A 22306-nucleotide genomic window follows, 5' to 3' on the forward strand; every position below is an offset into this window, starting at 1 on the left:
GACCTTAAAACGCCTTGTTAGCCAAAATAAAAATGTTTTTCGATGTACTACGTATGTGCAAAGTTTCAAGAATATCGGCGAATGGCACTTGAGTAGTGTTACTTGTAAGCCTCGCGTCGCGACGTGATGTCTATATACTTTCTGAATCTCGTATGTTTATTTTATTTTTTTGCGAAGTATTCATCAATTTTCTCTTCGACGTCTGTTTTTTTGTTCTACACATCGACAGCTTATTTCAAATATTTATTATTTATTCCTCTATTAACTCTTCGATTTTTTATTCTTTTGCATATGCTTTATATACGGAGAGAATTTTTCATTATATTTTAAATTCACTACTTTTATCATGTTTGGTAACAAACTGAAAATTATACTGCATGTTAAAAGTATCATAAGTGATTAAGCTGAAATTATACAATATATTTTAGTAAAATTAATCAAACATATTTTATTACGGTAGATATTAATATTTTTTATTGCAGTAGATATTAATCAGAGAAACTCTCGTGAAATTCTTCAAAAAATACCATGACTATTACATCATTTTCAGGATCAATTCTAAAAGAAAATTCTCTCTGTGTATAAATAATAAGCAGGGTACCGCTATAATATATAAGATAAGATAAGATAATAAGATAAAGATATATACCAATTTACATGAAGAAAACGGCAACTATATTGACGGATCAATTATCGGCCCGTGTAATCCTGCTGTTGGCGAGTCAAGGATGACAACGACGACGACGATGACGACGTCGTCGTCGTATACATTGCTCTCGTTACCTCTCGGCTTAGTGCCGATATGGTGAAAGCTGATATTTTGTAACACGTTCATGCTATTCCGTTCCGTTCCGTTCCATTCCATTCCATTCCGTGATAGTATTGCCCGTTGCAACCGTTCGTTCATTCGTTGGTTCTCTCTCTCTCTCTTTCTCTTTCTCTTGTAATCAAAGAAAACCCCGGTGTCGACAGAGCACAATGGTAGGCGCACCTAGAATACATTTTTTTCCCTCTTGTCTACGTTCCGCAAGATTCTTGTTTCGTGAACGACGAGACAGTTTATGAGATCACATATGTCGCTGGCGGAAGGCATGCTGTAACAAGAACGATATAGTTGGATGAAATGAGAACGAGTCGAATAAAAGCGAAGGAATTTATTCGTAAGAGAAGGTAAAAGCGCAAAAAGAGAAAGATCACAATTTATCGTAATTTTACGCTCGCTGTTATTCCTTCGTGCAATGAAAGCGAGAGAGAAACGCGCTTGAGGTGACTTGAAAAATCAGTTCAGAATCAATGATTGTTAACTTGTTGTGTGACTCGAATATTCAAGAGTCCAGTGACTGTTCGATCGGCTGTCACTCGCTTTAAGTATTCAGTGTCGGGAAAATGTGCGTGACCTTGACACGTACCTTCCAGACTGCAATCTCTTCGCCAAGAGACACACCTTGAGCGTGCAGATTATATTGACAGAAGCCGCGTTCGCGAAAATTGAACCACGATTGTTCGTAAATTAAAACAGCATTTGAGAAATATTACGGACGTTATTAAAATTACCAATTTTTATTTGCAACAGAACTTACAATAGTGAATATTATAGTTTTATTATGAAATTAAGAGTCAAAATGATCTTAACATATATGCAAAATTATTGATCGCCCCGAGAAACGTTCCCGAATCGAATTGGCTATGTAACGATAAATTATAATTATCTGTCGTTAAAAGAAGTATCGTGCAATAATTTCCTTGTTTTTTTTTTTTAAATATTATTTTTCGTGGAAAAATTTTCTATCCGCTATTATTGCTGTAGAAATCGTGTAACCGGTGGATTAGTGAATAGCACGGTTGCATAATATTAAATAACAATGTTACATAAAATTATTCTGTTTTTTTTTTGTATTAACCGAGCTCGATTCGGTTTCTGCACAACTTGCATAAACATCGATCGCATTTTTAAATTGATAATGCAAGAAGTGTGCTCTGAATTCAAAAATACTTGTACGATATTTGGGCAAATATATACAAATATAAAGCTTATTTAAAAAAGTTTGAAGCCATAAAATCAAAGAAGCAAACAATATATATTTTTTCGTTCTCTAATAAATTTTTCAAAATAAATTTTTCTTTTTTTTTTTTAAAAGATATTTTCCTTTTTTTTTAAATTTTCTCCGGTAATCGAAAAATACTTTTATAATTTGCTGACAGTTCTATATCGTTTGAATATCTCTTAAATACAAAATGCGAAACATGTATTGCATAAAGCAATCTATTTATCGATCAATATGCAAACTTTGCAACGCAGAAGTAGTTCAAGCATCACGACCCTCATATTAGAGTGAGGGTGTTAATTTGTTGTTTTAGTACCGGGAGGCGCAAATTATAATTTGCGCGCGATACATTGATACGATTGATTTATTGCGTCTCGATATATATAACGTGTCCTCGATTGCAAGAAACTGCCAAGTACATTACACAGCGAAGGGAACAATCGCGTAAAGCAATTTTCTGCATTTAAGACATGTGGTCTTATTAACGGAGAGAGAGTTCAAGCAGATCACAGATATCATGAGTAATCTATTCATGTTTAACCAAGCGCAAAGACCTATGGGAGTCGAGTTTTTGCACGAATAATTTCGTTCCACAAAGTTCTTATGAACATCTAACGATATTATTGTGCTACATAATCGCAAAGAGATAATAAAAATATGTCTATAAAAATTAATACGGCATATAGTAGAACGTGACGCAGCATAATATAATTTTTTTTAAATTGAAATAAATTAATTAGATAAGAGGCAACGAGATGATACGAAAGAATAAACCCAAATTTGTGTGAGACAATAAAAAATTTCAATTACATACAATTTAAATGCAAAATTGAGATAAAGTTTCCAAAGAGTTTTATTTAAAAAATTAATTTTGTTTTCCAGTGCTATTATTTTATAAAACCACTTTTATTCATCTCGCAATTTAAATTCACTCAGCAAAAGCACTTGGAGGATTTATTACAAGAGATTGCAACTCGAGTGTGTAGCAACCGAAATTATAATATAACAGATCGCAATTTTCATTTTCTCGGTAATAGAAATCATTTCTCTTTCTCTCATCATCTCTCTCGGTGCATCACTCACAGAATCTTACAGTCAATAATCCTCAATTGCTCAAAATTGCACTCTATTTATTTATTATTGCGTGAAACACGTGTTACAATTTGGACTTGAATTTAAGAAAGGATTTAAAATGCGTATCGCACACATTCTTGAAATGATTGTTATATTTTTACGTATAGATTTGTCTAGCATTATTATTGTAAGTCCTGTCGTTATAGATAGCTTCAGTTACATTTGCATATAAGTGGTATTTGCAACTGCAGCTTTAACGATGACTATTCCGAAGAGATATCTGCATATCTTCGTGAATCTGACATCTAAACATCTATCATTACGCGTTATTCTTCGACAAATTTCTACGAGTCTCATTCTATTATATACTATGATAAAATGTCAGATAAATATATACATATACACAAGAGTAAATTAGATTAGAATTAGGAATTTTACCTTTCGAGAAAATATCAGAATGAACTACTAACATTCGAAATAACATTTCGAAATATACATATGTATTATTTAGAGAAAGCTAGAATAATAAGACTCGTCAAGAAGTCTTTTCCCCGTATGAAACTTTGGTTTGTTTTTTCACGAAATTTGATGAAATCTTGAGGCAACGTGGCCTCGAGCCCTTAAATCACAGAAATGCGTCACGTGAATCTGAAAGATTTATTTTCGCGCCGCCGAATTTCGTGTGTGTCACGCACGCGACGACTTACATACCAAGCTCTTAAGTCCACCACGAAGAAGCCCCGAAAAAGATAATCATCTTAGATCCTCGACACAATTCGACGACGACGAACCACGTTCTTCATTCCTGCGCATCGCACGTCTCGTCCGTGGTTTGTGAACATGTACATGGTGTTTATAAAATATACAAATATACGGTTGAATTCGCACTAAATTTCGAAGGAATTAAATGACACGCGAAAAGCACAAGTTTTTATGTTAATATAACTTCCTATATTTGAAAATATATCTAAAAAAGATTATATATAAACTATCATTTAATTAAAATTCAAATATTTCATTTTTTATCTTAAAAATGTGAAAAGTATATTTTATGCCAACATTTGTCTTTTTTTCTCTGATCTTTCGGAAGTATATTTCTCCTAAATCCGCATTAACTTAGATATCATATCTGAGAGTCTTTTTATCACTCGATGTTTTCGATATATTATGGAAATCGCATTATTTTATTTACAATATGTCAGTTGACGTGTGGGCGGAATGCAAATTTGTTTCATCATATCGGTTAAATTCGGAGGATTCGGGCGCGAGTCTACGATATTTGAACACAGGTCAAGGTTGAGAACCGCTGCACCGATTGAAAAGAGACTTTAGTGTTAGGTAAAAAAAAAGGTAAAAAAAAAACCGTTGTCGTCATTAGTCTTCGCGCAGGAAATTGACGGAAAAATATATTGTACGATGGCTGGTATTTTTTTTCACGCACAACGTGCCGCTCGATCGATGAATGACGACGACGTGGCTTGCAAAGTATACGAGTTTTGGCCGTAAAAGAATTAAAATTTATTTATGCAAATGCGACTTGGTTTCCAATCTCGGATTTATGGACGTGTAGTAGCATAATAGCGTGTAGGGAAATACGAAAATTGAATGTGAATGTCAAGGGGAATATTAGGGATTGATATTCTTTTTCGCTTATTTTTGTATACATGGTTACATTCACAGTTTCTCAAATAGGTATTATATATTTTTTACATATCTATTTAATCTATCTAACACAATAAAATCAAAATTTATCCATTTATTGTAGCTTATATAAAACTTTAGAGAGAAAGAGAAGGAGATAGAAAGAGAGAGAGATATTCAAGTGTATAAATAATATTTGTTTTCTTAATTAATCCCCGATTATAATTTTTTCTTAACCAAAGTATCGGAGAAAATAACGTCGATCGCGGTTTTTTCAATCTTTTAATTAGCTAATAACAGCCATTAGCTAATTTTCATCAGGGTTTGACTAAGTGGGCCCAACCCAATAAAACCCGGTGGGTTTTATTGGGTTAAACCCACTTTAAAAAACTTACTTAAAAACCCATTTATAAAACCCATCCAAAAATGCTAAAAATTTAATAATATTATAAATAAAGTATTTAATATTAATTAATTTTTATTTAATTTTTCTTATTTATTAATGTAATAGAAGGTCTATTACATTAATAAATAAAAAAAATTAAATAAAAATTAATTCATAATAAGGAATTGTGCCAATTAAATAGCCAATTTTCTTAATCATTAGCGAATTATAAAAAATTAAATTTAAAAAATTTAAAAACCCAACAAAATCCCAAAAAACTCAATAAAACCCAAAAAAACCCAATAAACCCCAAAAAACCCACTGGGCTGGGCTTTTTAAAAAAAACCCGGGTTTTTTCAAACCCTGATTTTCATACGCATTGAATTTCGAATGTTGAAAGAGTCGGGTTTGCTGTTAACAATCGCAATCGTGTATACCGCGGTGTGTCACCGGTAATACTCAATGTCGTCATTGTCATTATGCTACGCACATATCGAGTGTGTGTGTTTCACACCGCCATCCTAATTATAATCTGCTAACCGAGGAGATTAAACTCGCGGTATATTGCCGTTCCATAGACGGACGTACTTCTGTTTCATCATCACGCGAGTAAACTGTGCATTAAACGTTGATTAACGGGCATTCGATATTGCGCAAAAAAAAAAAAAAAAATAAGAAGAAGACGCGACTTTATGGCGAAATTTTAATTTCTTCCTACAGCGAGTCGGAGGAAAATTCCGAAATGTCGAGTATTCGTTGTCTAAAAATATTAGTTGCAAATATAAAGATTCGTGAAGATATTTAGGTGCACTGAGAGAATTATCTCTTAGAATTTACCCTGAAAATCATGGTAATCGTGAAACAATATGGTATGGAAAGAGTTTTATGAGAATTTATCTGATTAATATTTATCACAATAAAAATAATAATATCTATCACAATAAAATATAAAACATGTTTGATTAATTTTACTAAATTGCATAGTAAAATTAATTAAACATATTTTATATTTTATTGTAATAGATATTAATTATTTTGATAAATATTAATCAAAGAAATTATTCTTTCCGTACCATATTGTCCCACGATTACCATGATTTTCAGGGTAAATTCTAAGAAAAAATTCTCTCTGTGTATCTTTATCTTTCTAAATAAATAAAGACAAACATATATTTAAGTCTCGCTTAAAACCAAAATGACGTTGATGCAATCGGGTCTTAATGAAAATTAAAGCAAATACGCGATAACAGCTGGAATAATTATTTGTAGAGGCTGTTTTTTAAATATTTTATTCTTTAATTTTTTAATTAGCAGATCCTTATATCACATCTATTCTAGTAAACATGTGTAAATAATACGATGAGTCCAGGTAAAATCCAGATAAAAAAACTTCACTTAAAATTAACCAATTTAAAAATATCATCATCGTTAAAAGTATATGACATGTACATATTAAATTTTCTTACATAATTAAAATTGATACCCATGTAAATAAGCCAGAAATTACGTGAAATTGAGCAAGAATATCTTTTCTCTTGTTTCCCTGTTTATTTAATTAATTAAATATGTCAAATAATTAATCGATCTTAATCAGAATCTCTTAGAATTTATTCTGAAAGAATATTCTGAAAATCATGATAATCGTGAAACAATATGGTATGGAAAAAGTTTTATGAGAATTTCTCTGATTAATATTTATCACAATAAAAATAATAATATCTATTACAATAAAATATAAAATTGATTAATTTTACTAAACTGGATAGTAAAATTAATCAAACATATTTAATATTTTATTGTAATAGATATTATTTTTATTGTGATAAATATTAATGAGAGAAATTCTCATAAAATTCTTTCCATACCATATTGTCTCACGATTATCATGATTTTCGCAGGGTAAATTTTAAGATTGTGAAAGAAAACGACTTGAGTATCGAGCGTTTATAAATGGTTAATAAATGGCTTAAATCGCGCTATTCGGAGAAGGTATGTATTCTATTGGTATATGAAAAGAACGAGAACACACTACGCGCGTGAGGCCACATCACTTTCCGACTCGAGTCACGGTCGAAGTGAAATTGGTGTTGGAAACAGCGTTGCGAAATGTGCATACGTACTTACCTACTTTAAGGATCGATCTAGTTCGATACGGGTCAAGGTTGTCGCGTCGCAACGGAGACCCTCGTCGAATTAATATCAACCTGCCAAATTGATCCAATTAACATGATGACGAAGCACACGCATCGAGATCGAATTGCCGTTGTAAGCATTCGCGAATCTTGTATTAGTAATAGTGACAATTATGTCAATTAAATTTAACGCGAGTCATCGAATTTTCGTTTATTGTCTTTCAATTTCGCAATCAATCAATAGGCATATCATTATTCAGTCAGATGCATTAAAATTTTTTTTTATTTTCTTACAAGAAACTTTGTCGATCTTATATATATTTATCTCGTTTTGAATTATTCAATACAAGAGTTTTCGAAAGATTAATTAAAATTCTGCATTAATATTAAAATCTGAAAATTGCTTTTAATGGCGAATACGCATGCAAAATATATATTGTGCAAAAAAGTTAATTTTATTTTTCCATCTGTTTTGTTAGAAAAACTGCATTCTTCCTACATGTTTAAAGCGCGATATAAAACGGAGCGAACAGCGTGATGTAAACCAATATCCCGCGTGTGTACATGCAAACATGTGTGTGAACCGATTGGCCGTATATCTGTCCTCATTGTCGAGGTCTTTAACGTTGCACAAAACACAACGACGATTGCGTCGCTCGCAAGCTGAAAACTCCGCGGCTTTCCGAGAGTGTCCTTGCGTAGATAGGTCCCGCATGAGTGACTTTTGCATCGTTGCATCTTACATAACGGCGAGGCGCGATTGCGAGGCGGGTGTGCAGCCCCTGATAGAGGTGAACGATGCGGTGTCCCTCCATCGACATCCTTTACGCAATCGCAAATTTCTCTGAAGCCACCCGATTATCGGTACATGAAAGGTCACTTACCTCTTGCACAAAGTAGTTAGACTCGTTCGACTCGTACGCGCGCACACACACACACACACACACATACATACATATACATTCATACATGTATCGAGTCGTCCGAGAAGCGATTAGACGTTATTGCGTTGACAGCGAGGTATTCGCGGAAACTAATCGCGCAAAGTTGTCGAGATAATTATTACGATGAGGTGACGGATACATTATTGCGAATACCGTAAATTAATTCACGAGTATATCTCTCGTTATCTTTCGCTATTTTACACTTAAGTCATGTATCCCATTAGCACAATAATTTGCAAATAACTGTCGCAAAGAATAGCGTAATCTTTAACTCGTAGATAAGTCCTCGCAACAGGACTGATGTGAAAATGCATAGAATATGTACCGTGAGTCACGAGTAATATGCATTAATACGACGATATTATGCGTATTAATGGACTCCCCGATAAAATATACGCGTAAAATAGGCGCGAGACTCGACGATTTTATTTCCTGCAGTTCACAAAAAGATATACATTTTTATTGCTCCGTAGCAACTTTATATCGAACGGAGATCGCGATTACAAAAGTCAATCTACAAGAGACAGAAACATCTCAATATTAATAGCATGACTCGACGAATTGGCGACTAATTAAGGCGAATGTATAAAAAAAGTCGAAGTATACTTAAATAATTTCTTCTCTCGTCGGGCGCGAGACAAGTTTTTTTCTTTCTTTCTTTCTCTTTTTTTTTATCTCCTTCCTAATAATTCAATTCGAAACACGTTTGCTGAGGATGTGAGGCAAGCGCCCCTAAGCGTGTCTAATTAGAATAATATTAACCGATTCGTGGAACACTGTCGGGGGAAATTGCCGTCGATCGACAACTTATATGCCCATTTTGCGGTTAAGAGCAATCCGCGGGAAGAAGGAAAGAAAAAAAAGAAGAGTCTCGATTGCTTTATTGTGCCGTGAGTGCACAAACGGGTAGAACCAGTTCACGCGAGTGAGCAAAAAAATACACTTTCGACAAATACTATATCATTCCTCGGGTCCACCGTCTCATCCGTCTCTCGGAAATTATTGCCATGCGCAGTGGGTGATGTCTCTCAAGATCACGTGTTTCCCGAAATATAACCATAGAAGCACGTATATATAAGTAATAGACCTGACAAATCTTGATAGTGTCTTCATGTCTGTCAATCCAACTCGGATAGGTCTCTCCCTGAAGTCCGACAGTTTCATATGAGTACCGTCGATTACGTGAGTCTCTCTTCCTTTCTCTCTCTATTCTGATTATTCTATCATATCCAAGATTCATTGAAGTCTCAATTTGCAAATATAAAATGACTTAAACTTAGCAAGCTGTTAACGGAAACTTTTTGATGAATCAATTATTTTTTTGCAAAACAAAAATAAATAAATAAAGTATTGAGGAAAATTATCATTTGTTGTAAACTTTTAATTCTCAAAACATTAAATATTTTTGTAATTGATTTCCATATTACAGATCTGTCAAAATTTGCTTGAAATTAAACAAAGAATAAAAATTTCCACATCTATAAAATGTAATCAATCTTAAGTAAGCAATTTTTAATTGCTCGTAACTTGAAGATTATTAATCTCTTTATACATCTTTACGTCGAGGAAAAAATCTTGACTGGTCAAATAATAATCGTACATAAAAGCTCGTAGTCGGGTAGGTCTGGGACATTCTGCATATCAACAGCAGTCGATAATTTAAAAATCTATTGATCACTGGTTCTGATCGTCTGAAAGAACATATGTCAGGGCTCGATAAACCAAATTGTATTTATAGCAAACAGATATAAGGAATCGTGATTTACACATACAACTTCTCTCGCAAGAAAACGACCCAAAGTTTCGATCCGCGTTCAAGGCGATCAACTTGGTAGGCGTTTTCTTGGGATGTAGAATCGTGGTAAATTAAGAGAAGAACAAAAAAAATATTTAAAAAAAAAGAAAGAATGAATGAAAAGATGTCACTTGTGTTAGATCGATATTGTCGCCGTCGATTATTAAACTATATAATTGAATCATTTGCACGAATAATGTGAAAAAAATGTTGTCGTGAATAAACGGGATAGATAGATAAGATCGTATTGAACTAAAGTGCATAGGAAATATTAAAAGACACGTGTAAGTGTTTTGTAATATTGAGGATTAACCGGATGAATGAAAGATCTAATTTTTCCGCAATCGCAATCATCGCGGTGAGCATGAAGATTTTTATCTCTTGCAAAATTTGGCCTTGTCACTTACGACGTACGTTACGTAAGCAATTATTCAATCGCAAGATTCTGATAATGATAATTTTGTATAGTATTACAAATGTCGATCTATCTGAGAGGTACTTATATTCGATGCAAACGGACGTGAAAAGTTGAATCATAAATAAAAGATTAAAGTGTTGCATTGCTGATGCAAATAGACTTGCGCTATAAATTTACTTCATACTATACGCGACGTCGTGTACGAATCTATAGTGACAATGCTATACAATTATTAAAAGTTAACTGTATAAAATGACTGTATAACTATTAATTAGTTGTATAATTTTTGTCAAGAATACGTACTATTATTAAAAAACTATGTAGCTATAATATTCTCAAAAATAAATTATACATAAATTTATACATAAATTTTCTTTCAAACGGGCCAAATCAACAGGTCATAAATTCATTAAAATTAAATATCTTATTTATTTCATCACATAATATATCTTTAATATCTTTAACATTTATAAAAATAAATCGACATAAAATGTATTTTTTTTAAACATTTTATTATTATATTATATTAATTTAAATTTGGTAAAAAAGCAATATTTATATAATTAATCAGATCAGATTAGTCAGCGAACAGTAACAAATTACGATCAGCATTAAACAACGTGGACAAATATTTTGAAACTTGATTAGAAAGATTCTCTTACGCGACATTATGCTTTGTTTACTAATCAATGTCATAAACACAGTATTCCTTATGTAAACGCATAGTCGTTTATATCATTAGAGAGAAAGCTTTGTCGCGACCTACGAAATCTGCATTAACTTGTACGACTTATATAACGACGTGTGTGCGTATATGTATATACATACATCATTCAGTTATTTTTTTTTTTTTTTTTTCTAATTCGTAATTTTTCACTTCTATAGATTATTATTATAAGAGAGAATAGAATCGCGTCGTTCAATTTCTCACATCTCGTATGTAAAAATAAGTTATAGCTGCGCCTACGAAATATATAGTAGGCTATTTCGATAGCCGATATGTACTAACAAGAGCGAAATTCTTGCGAAATGTTACTTTTCCGCGAAACGGTCCGCAATCAACCGGTCCGTGAAATATGCGATAGAGAGAGAGAGAGGAAAAAAACAGAAGGACACGAAATTATAATCACATGTTTTCGCGAATCCTCTCAGACAGTTCGGTGCCCGTTATTTGCCAGACTGCGCGCGATCCCCTTTTTTTCTTGTAACTGTCCACATTAACCTGGAATAGTGTCCCGTCTTTCTGTTGACTAACTAATGAGGGGTAAACAGGGGAAACTTTTACCACTGCGATCCATAATGCGGAGATGAGACCTAATAGGTAGAAGCTACAAAAGTGAATGCATTAACGCGGCTTTTCGTAACAGACGCGTCTCCGGTGTCGCACTTTTTTGCATGTATCTTTTTTTTTAATTTCGTAGAATCCTGAGTCCGGTCGATCGAGCGTCAGCATATGGCGTCACAATCGGCAGTAAAACTGGCAAAATCGGTATTTAGTCACTGCATTTCCATTCGGAATACGCCTTTCTTTTTCCCTCGAGGGCATATAAGAATATCGTCAGATATCTTATATATATACACCTATGTGAGAAAACCAGTTTTTATAAAATTTGCAAATTTCGATGATCACGGCATTCATTGATTCGCAAATCTTTCAATGGAACTTGAAATATAACGAATTATCCTGTCAAAATGATAAGTGTGTCGGTGATCCTCATCCGAGCAGCGGTTAACAAAGTTTTGTCATTCATACGATCACGATACACATTGAATGTATCATAAAAATACGTGGCAATGCTCTAATAATTAAAATAATTTTTCCTTAACACGCAAAAAATATTGAGAAGAATATATTAAAAATATTGAAAAGACAAAAATGTAAAAATATTGACAAATATTGTACGAAATTTTTTAAATCTCTTGATCGCGATCTTGTATTTTGAGAAATTAAAAATATTCCAAATTTTTTTCAGTCACCGCTGCGTATGCGATCAAATTAATGTGAGCGTTAAAAGTATTTTTCTATAAAACGGCGTCTTAAAGATATCACGATGGCGCAATATAGGTATTTTTCCAGATACATGTAATACGCAGATACATTCGCACACGTGTACGATATGCATGATTATTTATAAGCGTTTATAACGGCGCAATAGATTAGTTTAGAAATGCGTAGAAAGAGAATTTACAAAGTTTTAGGAAATGATATTTCGATATCTCGATCGTGATTTCGCGAATCGTCGTCGTCGTATACCGGTTTTACGGTGACACAGATAAAGGAGAGGCCACCGCCGCCTTAATCACGGCATAAAATAATGTACGTTATTACGCGACACGCACGACTTCCGATTTTAGATAAACAGTTCATTAATCGCTTATCCGCTGTTTCTTTAATGCCACCGAAACGGAATAATCTTTCAACACGTACTACAAGATTAGTTCGTGACTTGAAAAATAATTAAATGCCGATAGTCATTGTTAAAGTCATTCTTAAATCGCATAAAATTATTTTTAACTAAAAGGCTTAACTTTATTAGTGTACTAGCAGATTCATTGTTAGTGCGCTCGTTAAAATCTTCGTTGCTCCGCGAGTACGATACTATGTCGCTTGATCGCTCATTAAAGTTTCCGGAGATTTCAACGCATGTAGTGAAGATGTTAGTCATATTAATAAGCAAGATAGAAGATTTTATTGAAAATATTAATATTTTTATAGTTTATATATATATAAAAATTAAAAAAAAATTTAATGCTTCATTTTTATTTGAGAGAGAGAGAGAGAGAGAGAGAGAGAGAGAGAGAGAGAGAGAGAGAGAGAGAGAGAGAGAAATATTAACAAATTAAATATTTGTTTAACAAATATCGGCTTCAATTTCTTTTAACAGTATTATTATAGATATATCTCAATTTAAAATGCACATTCATAGGTTTATTTATCTCATTACGACGTGTTAAAATGTTCGTAAAATACAGACGACGAAGTAATTTTATTGCAAAAATGAAAACAATTTTAACGTTCATGTTTCTCAATAATCAGTAGTGGCAGCAATTGCATATTGCATTTATCGCGGCAGAATGCAAGTGCAATTCGACATATGAGAGAAAACGCAAGGTGACTAAAAATCAGAGACTCCGCGAAGGTGAAAGGAAAACTTCTTTCGCCGGAAGTTCGCTCGTACTATCTGTTAGTTTCTTCGTTCAAAACGCATTTCCTATATACATACACATATATTCGAGGGAGGTCGCTGATCAACGGCAGGACCTCGATTATCTCTATCCGAGGGAACGGTGCACACTCGTGATTCTCATAAAACCGATTTCCGGGCTCCTTGAGCGCCAATCGTGGCCGTCGACCGTCAGCCAGGTAGGACCTGAAAAATGCACCAAGGCGGAGTGGTTCCCATATATCGGCGACACCGCCGTAAGTTGCGGAATGCGTGCGGAATGCGAAACGCAGGAAGGAGTGATTTCAGTCCGCAAACATGTCCCTGAGAGACAGAGGACAGAAGTCTCACAGCCTGATGAAACGACAGAGATAAAGAAAGAAAAATAGCTTTAGATAATTATCTGCTTGTCCTTTTAATTAAAAAAAAAAAAGATATGATTACGAAAAATATTTTTTCATCAAATCTTTTAATGCGCGATTTAAATACGAATAACGCAGATATAAGTTTGTGAATGAAAACATAAATATGTCATTTTATGCCATTTAGTTTAATATGTAGGGAAAAATTCAATAATAATTTAATAATTTGGGATTCAATTAGTAGCTTAAGTAAATAAATAAATATTCATCTGTTTGATTTAATTATATATCTTAAGATATAATGAACTTGAAAAAAATTATCAAGAAAAATTAATCAAAATTATTAGAAGAGAGGGAAAGAAAGAAAGAGATGTAGCAAAATGAAGAACAAGATTCAATTTGTTTCTGTCGGGTTGTTTCGCGGACGCGTTTGTAGTCACGAATCACAACAGATTATCTCTGACGACACAATCTTGTCACGATACACGCCTCGTTAAGCGTTTTGTTTTTTATAAACCGGAAGCGTTGAAACCAGACGAGTAACTCGACTCGAAGAAAGATGTACGCGTAGTTAAACATCGAATAGGAGGCGTCGACGCAACACAAATAAGACTTGTGTAAATTTTGATGTGTTCCCATGTTCACACACAAATTTGCACACACATACACACGGTTTTCAGAATTAGGATATGTATAAATCTCCCAACAAAATTGAAGTATTTCATAGAATCAAGTTAGCAAGAATAAAGTTTATAATTTGTAATTATGTTATATGTATGTATGACAGAACAAAGAAATTTATAATTTCTCAGAATCACTAGGTATATTTCTTCCTGTATATTAATGTATATATATATATATTATTCATATATAACGTTGCATTACAATGTTGCATACAATTTATATAATGCTGCAAGAAAAGTCAATATTTCTCTTTCTCTCTTTCTCAATATTATTTTGCAAGTCTCATATTCTATAAGACTGTTTTCTATTATTACATATATAAAGATAAATATAATTGCCGTTGGCATATGTGACAGTTGAAGTTTCTATCCGTCAGTTGTACGATGTAATGTGCAAGGCAATATGACAGTCACACGGTAATTGCGTTTCTGTTCGATCGCAACATTCATGCAAAGAAATGATTTTTTTACGATAAACCGGAAACGCGACGAGACCAGCTAGATCGGTATAAATTGATGTCCGCGAAGAGATGACGAGATGAGAATCGGTGCCTCGCGGCTGTGAGCGTCCTCGAGAGAACGGCTATGTATTCCAAAAGCCACTTTTATGGTACTGTCCTCTCGTTTAGACCATAAGAGAAAGTCCGACTTTTGCGTTGATACCGCGAATGAACCATATTGCGCGACGCATGTTGTGTCGGCCATTCGCGAGATACAACATTGGATATATTTAATCTTTAAATGGAGTCGCGTTGCCAAAGATAGTTAATTATAGAAATATACGATTGCATATATATGTTGACAATTGAAATATGTATCCAACCATTCTTCATAGGTTTTCTTGTTACGTAAAAAGAATGAAAAATAATAACTATGCGTTTCTATAAGACACTTTGTCATCGACATTACTAACAATATAAGGTAGAGGAAAGAGCTATTAGAGGATATTGACTTTTATCAGTGATCGCGATTTAATATTTATTTACCGATATTGTTTCGTAGACATTTGCCGGTTCAGTATCTCATTCTCGATTTTTCATACATCGTTGATTAAACCCGACCTCGACTCGACCACCCTTTCTTACAGAGTCATTCCATCAGCCGCGCAGATAAAATCGCTACGAAATAACGCTATGAAAGCAGAATTAATCGTTTCGACATAAAAAATAGAGAAATAGCTGTTATAAAGCAGCCTTGAAACGCGATACATGTGTCTCGCGAGTTGGAATTGTTATTCGAGGCTCGTCGTCCGGCATGAATGCGTCGTATTAAGAGCCTCACTTTAATTCCCCGACGTGGCATTGGCGCGTTCTCGAAATATCTTCCTACTTTGCATAATACAATCTTTTTTTTCTTCGTCCTCGATGCATCGATTCACAAATCGCGACGAATAATATCTATGTCGTGTTTAGTGTCGACTGCTTTCTTGATGGCGCGTGTATTCAGCAGAATTTCGTCTACTCGCGAGTAGAAAGCAAAGAGAAAGAGAGAGGGAGAATCTGATTGACCTAATCGCGATCCAATAGCGTTTTCACGAAGAAATGCATTCGGTAATGCATCGCAAAGATCTCGTGTCGAACGATTGGATATAAATTGATTACAGCGAAATCGAGAGAGATTTTTTGCGCATCCTATAGCATACATTAATAAAACGAAGGATGAGCATTCGTATATCATCTACAACTATTACTGAACGGAAAATAGTTTCTCTATATTAGTTTCGTCAAATTTATATCATATTGATAGTTTTCCAATTACGAGCGATCAAAAATGAAAGATGCTTAAAATAACGAAACTCTAATTACGCCATTTTATTTTAACGATACAACGATCTCGTAATGATAAAGTTTACCGGCGAATTATACGGCTAAAATTCTAGAATTTCAACTCAATATCATATTATAGTAATTAGAAGCGCTTGCGATTGCTGTCGCGATTTCTCACGACACTCGATCTATCCCGACCGGGATATTTTCACATTGCGGAAGTAAGTAGTTTTCGTTACTTCCTGTTATCCGCGTAAGCACACGGACTGAAGGAAAGTCATTGAACGCAGGATGGAACTACTGTCGATTAGCTCACCACATTGTTTGTATCCGTTCGTTTTGCGAAACGAGCACATTCGCACCGTAATAAAATTAACAATTCTTTCTCTCCTTTCGTCATAAAAGAGAGGCCCCCGACAAAATAAACATCATAAATTTCCGCCAAGTCACATTGTTCGAAATGTATCGAATAATTTTAATATAAGCAATATAAAATGAAACATGTTTAGGACTTAACATAAAACTGGAAGCTTCTAGGAAACATAAAATTTAATAGATTGCTTCTGCATACGAGGAAAAAAATCTTTCATAAAGAATTGTATATTATTAAGAGTGAGTAAACTGCTCTATGTGACAATAACCATAGAATAAAATTTAAATTATTAATTAACAAGAAATACAATTCTTTTAATAATAAAAATTTTATAAATATATATAGATATATTTATATTGTAATAATAATAATCTTTTAAAATTCTAATTTTCTTTTTACACAAATGTGTACAATATCAATATTCATACATTCATATGAATTTGATCTATATATACACGTGTGTATATATATCCGTTTTAAATTTCGTAATATCTGTAATTTTGTGAATATGAAATAGTTTAATCCTTGAGATGCGATGCCAACAACTCACAATTTATCTATCGCAATCTGCGGTTTTTGCTCTGCATAAGTATACAGGGCCACCCTATTGCACATACAGGATATGATATTGTATATATGATATATTGTAATGTACAAGTTATATACATTTGGAGGTTGAGTTACGAGCTAAGAGTTTCTTTTTAACGTTACGTGGCACGGAAAGTGGATAGATAAGAATTTAATACGGATATCAAACCACTTTCCATTGCTTAATCCGAAATATACTGGTCGCAATCTCTGTCTATTCTAATTCGAAAAGAAAGCGATCGAGTACAACGGTACATACGCGGCGAAAAAAAAAAAAAAAAAAATCGACTTGACTTTATCCGCCTCTCGATGCCCTCGTCGAGATGGTGGATGAAATCGCGCTGCATCTTCGACGAGGAAGGCGAGGAATTATTTTTCGCAATCGCGAGATGCCCTCCTCTCGCTTTTCTTTCTCTCATCTCTCGGTTGTACGTAATGCGCGATGAAGCCAGTTGCCCTTTACTTGACTCTTCGTCTTCGGTTCTCCGAGTGTAACGTTGACATTTATAACCCGCAATTATTCTCCCTGTTAATTAACGCCGTCGTAGAATGAGGACCGCGATGATTAATTTATTCGCTTTTGCTCGTCCACTGAAACCGACAATATGGCAAATTAGGCATCATCGGGAATAATGACCTAAATTAATTTTTTTTCTGTGCTCACAAGCAGCGAAAGTGACATTCCTTTGTGATTTTTATTTCGACTTTTAACGCATTTGGGATAATTTAATATCTGTCACTTTCTCATAGCGAGATTGCCGGATCGCCTTTTTCGTGAAAAATGTATTCTAACTGGCATTGCGCCTTATCTGCAAACCGCAGAATTTAATTTCACCAAACCGACTAACGATCGAGTTAACTAAATTACATGTCTATTTGTTCAGATATAAACGGATTTCTATTTACATAATTAGGATAATTTCATCTCTCTCTCTTTCTCTCTCTCTCCTAAAGTCTCTTGTCGAGTCGACTTCTTCGTGAAGTAGATGTATTTTTTTAGCTCGACTAAACCACAATAAGATAAATAAAATGTCATACTGATAATGCAAGCAATGGCGCAAACTCGTTTCTGCAAGGTCAGGTAAAAACTAATGTATTAAATGCGATTTCTACCTTACAATTTCGTACAAGTTAATCATCTTTTTTAAGTAGTTAATTATTCTCTTTTATTCTTTCTCTTATAGCTGTCGCGTGTATCGTTGGAATTGTTTTTTATGAAATTTTAACGCACTTTACGATATATTCTATTTATTCGTATAAAATTTTAAAGTCTGATACGATTAAATCAAGCGACAATGAATTAAATTGGACGCTGGGAATGCAAACAATAGTCTAAATTTATATTCTATTGTTTGGCAGGTTTCCAGGTGAAAGCATTTCTTTTTCCGGACCAATTATGTTCTAGACTTTTAGATCTTTGCGATATGACACACACACACACACACACACACACACACACACACACACACACACACAGTGTTCTTTTATAAATCTATAAATTATAGAGAAATAGATGTAAAAGTTTTATTTGAATCAAATAACTTTGCACAGTATCTGTAATCACAATAATTCTGTAATTTGCGCAAATTTTCGTCTGTAATTGAATGCTGTTTACTCATATTTTAAATGCATAATAATTATAATTATATACATATTACAAAATTAAATATTACGAAATTATATTTTATGGTTGCTTCCACATTATTTGAACTTTAATTGTAAAAAATGTGATAGAAATTAATATAAGATCTTTTTGAAACAAAATAATTTTTTTATGCAAAAGCAATATTAACAGCTGAAAAATAAATATATTATTTTATAAAATCGATGATGTTTATCTTCTTCTAGACTCTAGACATCGCGAATTGATCGTAAGTAAGAATAACGATATGAAGATCCGCGAACACGGTATGCTATGAATGTAATTTTATGATTACTTAACGGCAGCATAAATAACTTTCAATAAAAAATATTCATATACAAAACGGCACAATGGATCCCTTTCTATAGCGTTGTCTATGACATTCTATATGGCGTGTGATTCTCGATTCTCTCGTGGTATCTAGAGTAACCTATGAAATTGCTTATTATCGTTGCACACGAAGGTCGAATATATTATGCTCGGTTGGAAAGTTTTATTTCTTATTAAAACAATAAGACACACTTTTTTTGCTCCAGTGTGTATATGTAACCCCATTGCTTTTACTCTCATAGATTTCTCCGCGTCCACGAATTATTCTCTTTGGTTTGCGGCCTTAATTCTTCCTTACAATTGAGAATTTTAGAAAGGATAGCTCTATGGAAAGTAAACTGTTCAGGAAGAAACAATTTTAATTACTTAGACGTCTTTTTTAAGAAAAATTATACTATTAAATTACTACGAACGAAACATTTCTCCGGAAGAAAATAAAGTAATATCTTTGACATTATAATCTTTCTCTCTGAAATAATTTTTATTACAATAATTTTTATACGAGTAATTTTTTATACAAACTGAAATATTTTTCATAAACATGTTTTAATTTGTGTTTTATGTTTTATGTTTTAATTTTGACATATTTTACATCTTGATGCACATAGCTGAATAAAACACTAAATTAAATAATGAACATTTTAAAGTTAAAGCGCATTAATGTGTTTATATGCCATTTAAATTACGAAAGATCAAAATATACATAACACATTTTATGATTTAAAATTAATTTGCATAATTAGCTATGCAGGTTACTATCTTTTGAATGATCTCGTGTAACGATTTAACTTTGCCTTTTAGCTTATTCATCATAATATTAACAAGTTATTTATAGCATATCGTTTTCATAAATATTGATTAAAGTTAACTAAAATTCAGCTGATGGTTTCGCACGATTCTTCTTTAGTTCTCTCTCTCTCTCTCTCTCTCTCTCTATATATATATATATATATATATATATATATATATATATATATAAAAGATCACACACAGAATATTATTTATATCTTAATTAACTCGAACTGATATCTCAAAATTTTCCATAGCGTCAAAAAACGCAGTTATACTTTAGCATATTGCATATTTGACTTTTCGAATTTAAATTTTCGACGACTTGAATCTGGAAATTTTCCACGAGTTGTCACTTAAAAATTTTGTTCTAAAATCTGACATTTTGTTAGAAAAGTGTTGAATCCATTTACGTTCGAATCGTTATTGCTTTCTACTATTTTTTTTCTCCGCAACGAGAAATCGACTTTTGTAGAAATTCATTCACAGATACGCCATATACTCTATGTTTGAAGCTTTTGGCGCGAATCCGTCGGCATTAATAATCCGTCAGCGTTAATAATGAATTCAACTAAACTTTCCTTCCGGGATCAACGTCGTTGCACTTGCTGCACGCCGCTTCAACACATTCGCAACTCTCTCATATTTCTTCGTGCAGTTTTCGGTTTCATGCACGCGTGAATTCATCGCGAAGGTTAGTTTAGGATTCTTCATTTTCGCATTTCGCCCACCTGGGTGTGGTGGAAATTATATAACCGCGGAATTTCCTCATCGCGCTATATTACATGCCAGTGAGCAAAATACCTCTCTTTCTCATTTTCTCACATAATTAACACTCTCAAATTTTCGCAAATGTGTTATCGGATGGAATATCAGAGATGGGATGTCTCAATATCACGCGTTAAATATTAATTGTGTCAGTCAAAGAGAAAAAAATGTTTCTAAATAATAAATATTAACTCTATAAATTCGAAGGAAACGATAGGAAGTGTAAATGTCTTCGTAAATGAATAACCGTGAAAAAGCGAGACGTGATTTTAAGATATTCGCGTTTTTGTCGTCAAGATGTGTTTACCGCAAAGCGCTAATTACTTTCAATTACGTTTTCATTCACGAGGAAATGATATTTTCTGTTTCAGCGATGTGACGCAACCAGTCAGGAATATTTTTATGCAAAATGACTCGCGCCCTTGTCCTTCTCTGCATGGCCATCATTCTACCTCTCTTACGATGCCACAAGGTAAGATCGCAGTCAAGACACCCAAGGACACGCTGTTATCCTACATGCAATTATTTCTTTTAAGACAAAGAGCGCTAGTACGAGCACAGAGGTAATTTTAACCGAATTATAATAAAACGGCGACAAAAAAATGCGATGACGACTCTAATTATTAATCGCCGCTAAAAAAACAAGGTAAAAAAAATTCACGATATGCAAAGCAATGCGTCTTGTGTGTGTGTGTGATGACTTACAAGCATATCTTTATTTATTCAAGTAATACCTTCTTATCCCCGCTTTACATCGTGTAAATTCTACAGAACATAATTTCAAATGTCTCGTTCTCAAGGGACTCTTTATGGTATACGTTCCTTTGCGCGAACTTTAATTTACGCGTATATACAGCTTTAACGTTCGAATATTATTTACAGCGTGTTATGACACGCGAAGAATTAATTAGCTTGAAGCTCCATAATGTGGGGTGAGAAAAATTAATGACGCGTCATAACTTCGCGGATTGCGCGCGATAAATGTTGGGTGCGCCGAGTATATTTACGAGAAAATTACATGGACGATCGTCGACTTGGACGATCGCGCTTGTAAACCATTTGTCATAATTCTCAATTCGCTTTTTATCATCCGAAACTTTTATTTTCAGTCATCGAATCGGAAAAAATCAAATTTACATATTTATATATTTTTTTTTTCTTTCTTCATCTCGGTAATCGATTCGGTGATGTCGGAAAGAAATCATGCGTATAAAAGTATCATATAAATAGGAGATACGATAAGCGGTACATTTAATTACACAAATTTAAAATCTGCATGTGTGTGCGTGTTTGTTTATTTCGACATCGATTTATTTTTATTTCCGACGTGCGTTATTAAGTGAATTTAGAATTTACTTCCTTGAAAGACCGGCGATACAAAGTGCAAACACGCATTTTTACGCTTGT

The 22306-nt window shown here is 33.5% G+C and overlaps 1 protein-coding gene across 8 annotated transcripts in view; it reads left to right on the plus strand.

Annotated features, from left to right (window-relative positions):
- Sona (sol narae metalloprotease) overlaps nucleotides 1–22306 on the plus strand; it is a 53767-nt gene that overhangs the window by 11255 nt on the left and 20206 nt on the right. For all 8 annotated transcript variants that reach the window (XM_083036826.1, XM_083036831.1, XM_083036823.1 and 5 more), the window contains one exon: nucleotides 21271–21371. In XM_083036826.1, coding sequence (XP_082892952.1) covers nucleotides 21309–21371 — 63 coding nt within the window. In that variant the 5' untranslated portion in view covers nucleotides 21271–21308. The remainder of the gene's footprint in view (nucleotides 1–21270; nucleotides 21372–22306) is intronic.

This window comes from Prenolepis imparis, unplaced genomic scaffold (assembly GCF_030444845.1).
Source record: "Prenolepis imparis isolate NDT839.2.m4 unplaced genomic scaffold, iyPreImpa1.0 SCAF_4, whole genome shotgun sequence".
NCBI lineage: Eukaryota > Metazoa > Arthropoda > Insecta > Hymenoptera > Formicidae > Prenolepis > Prenolepis imparis.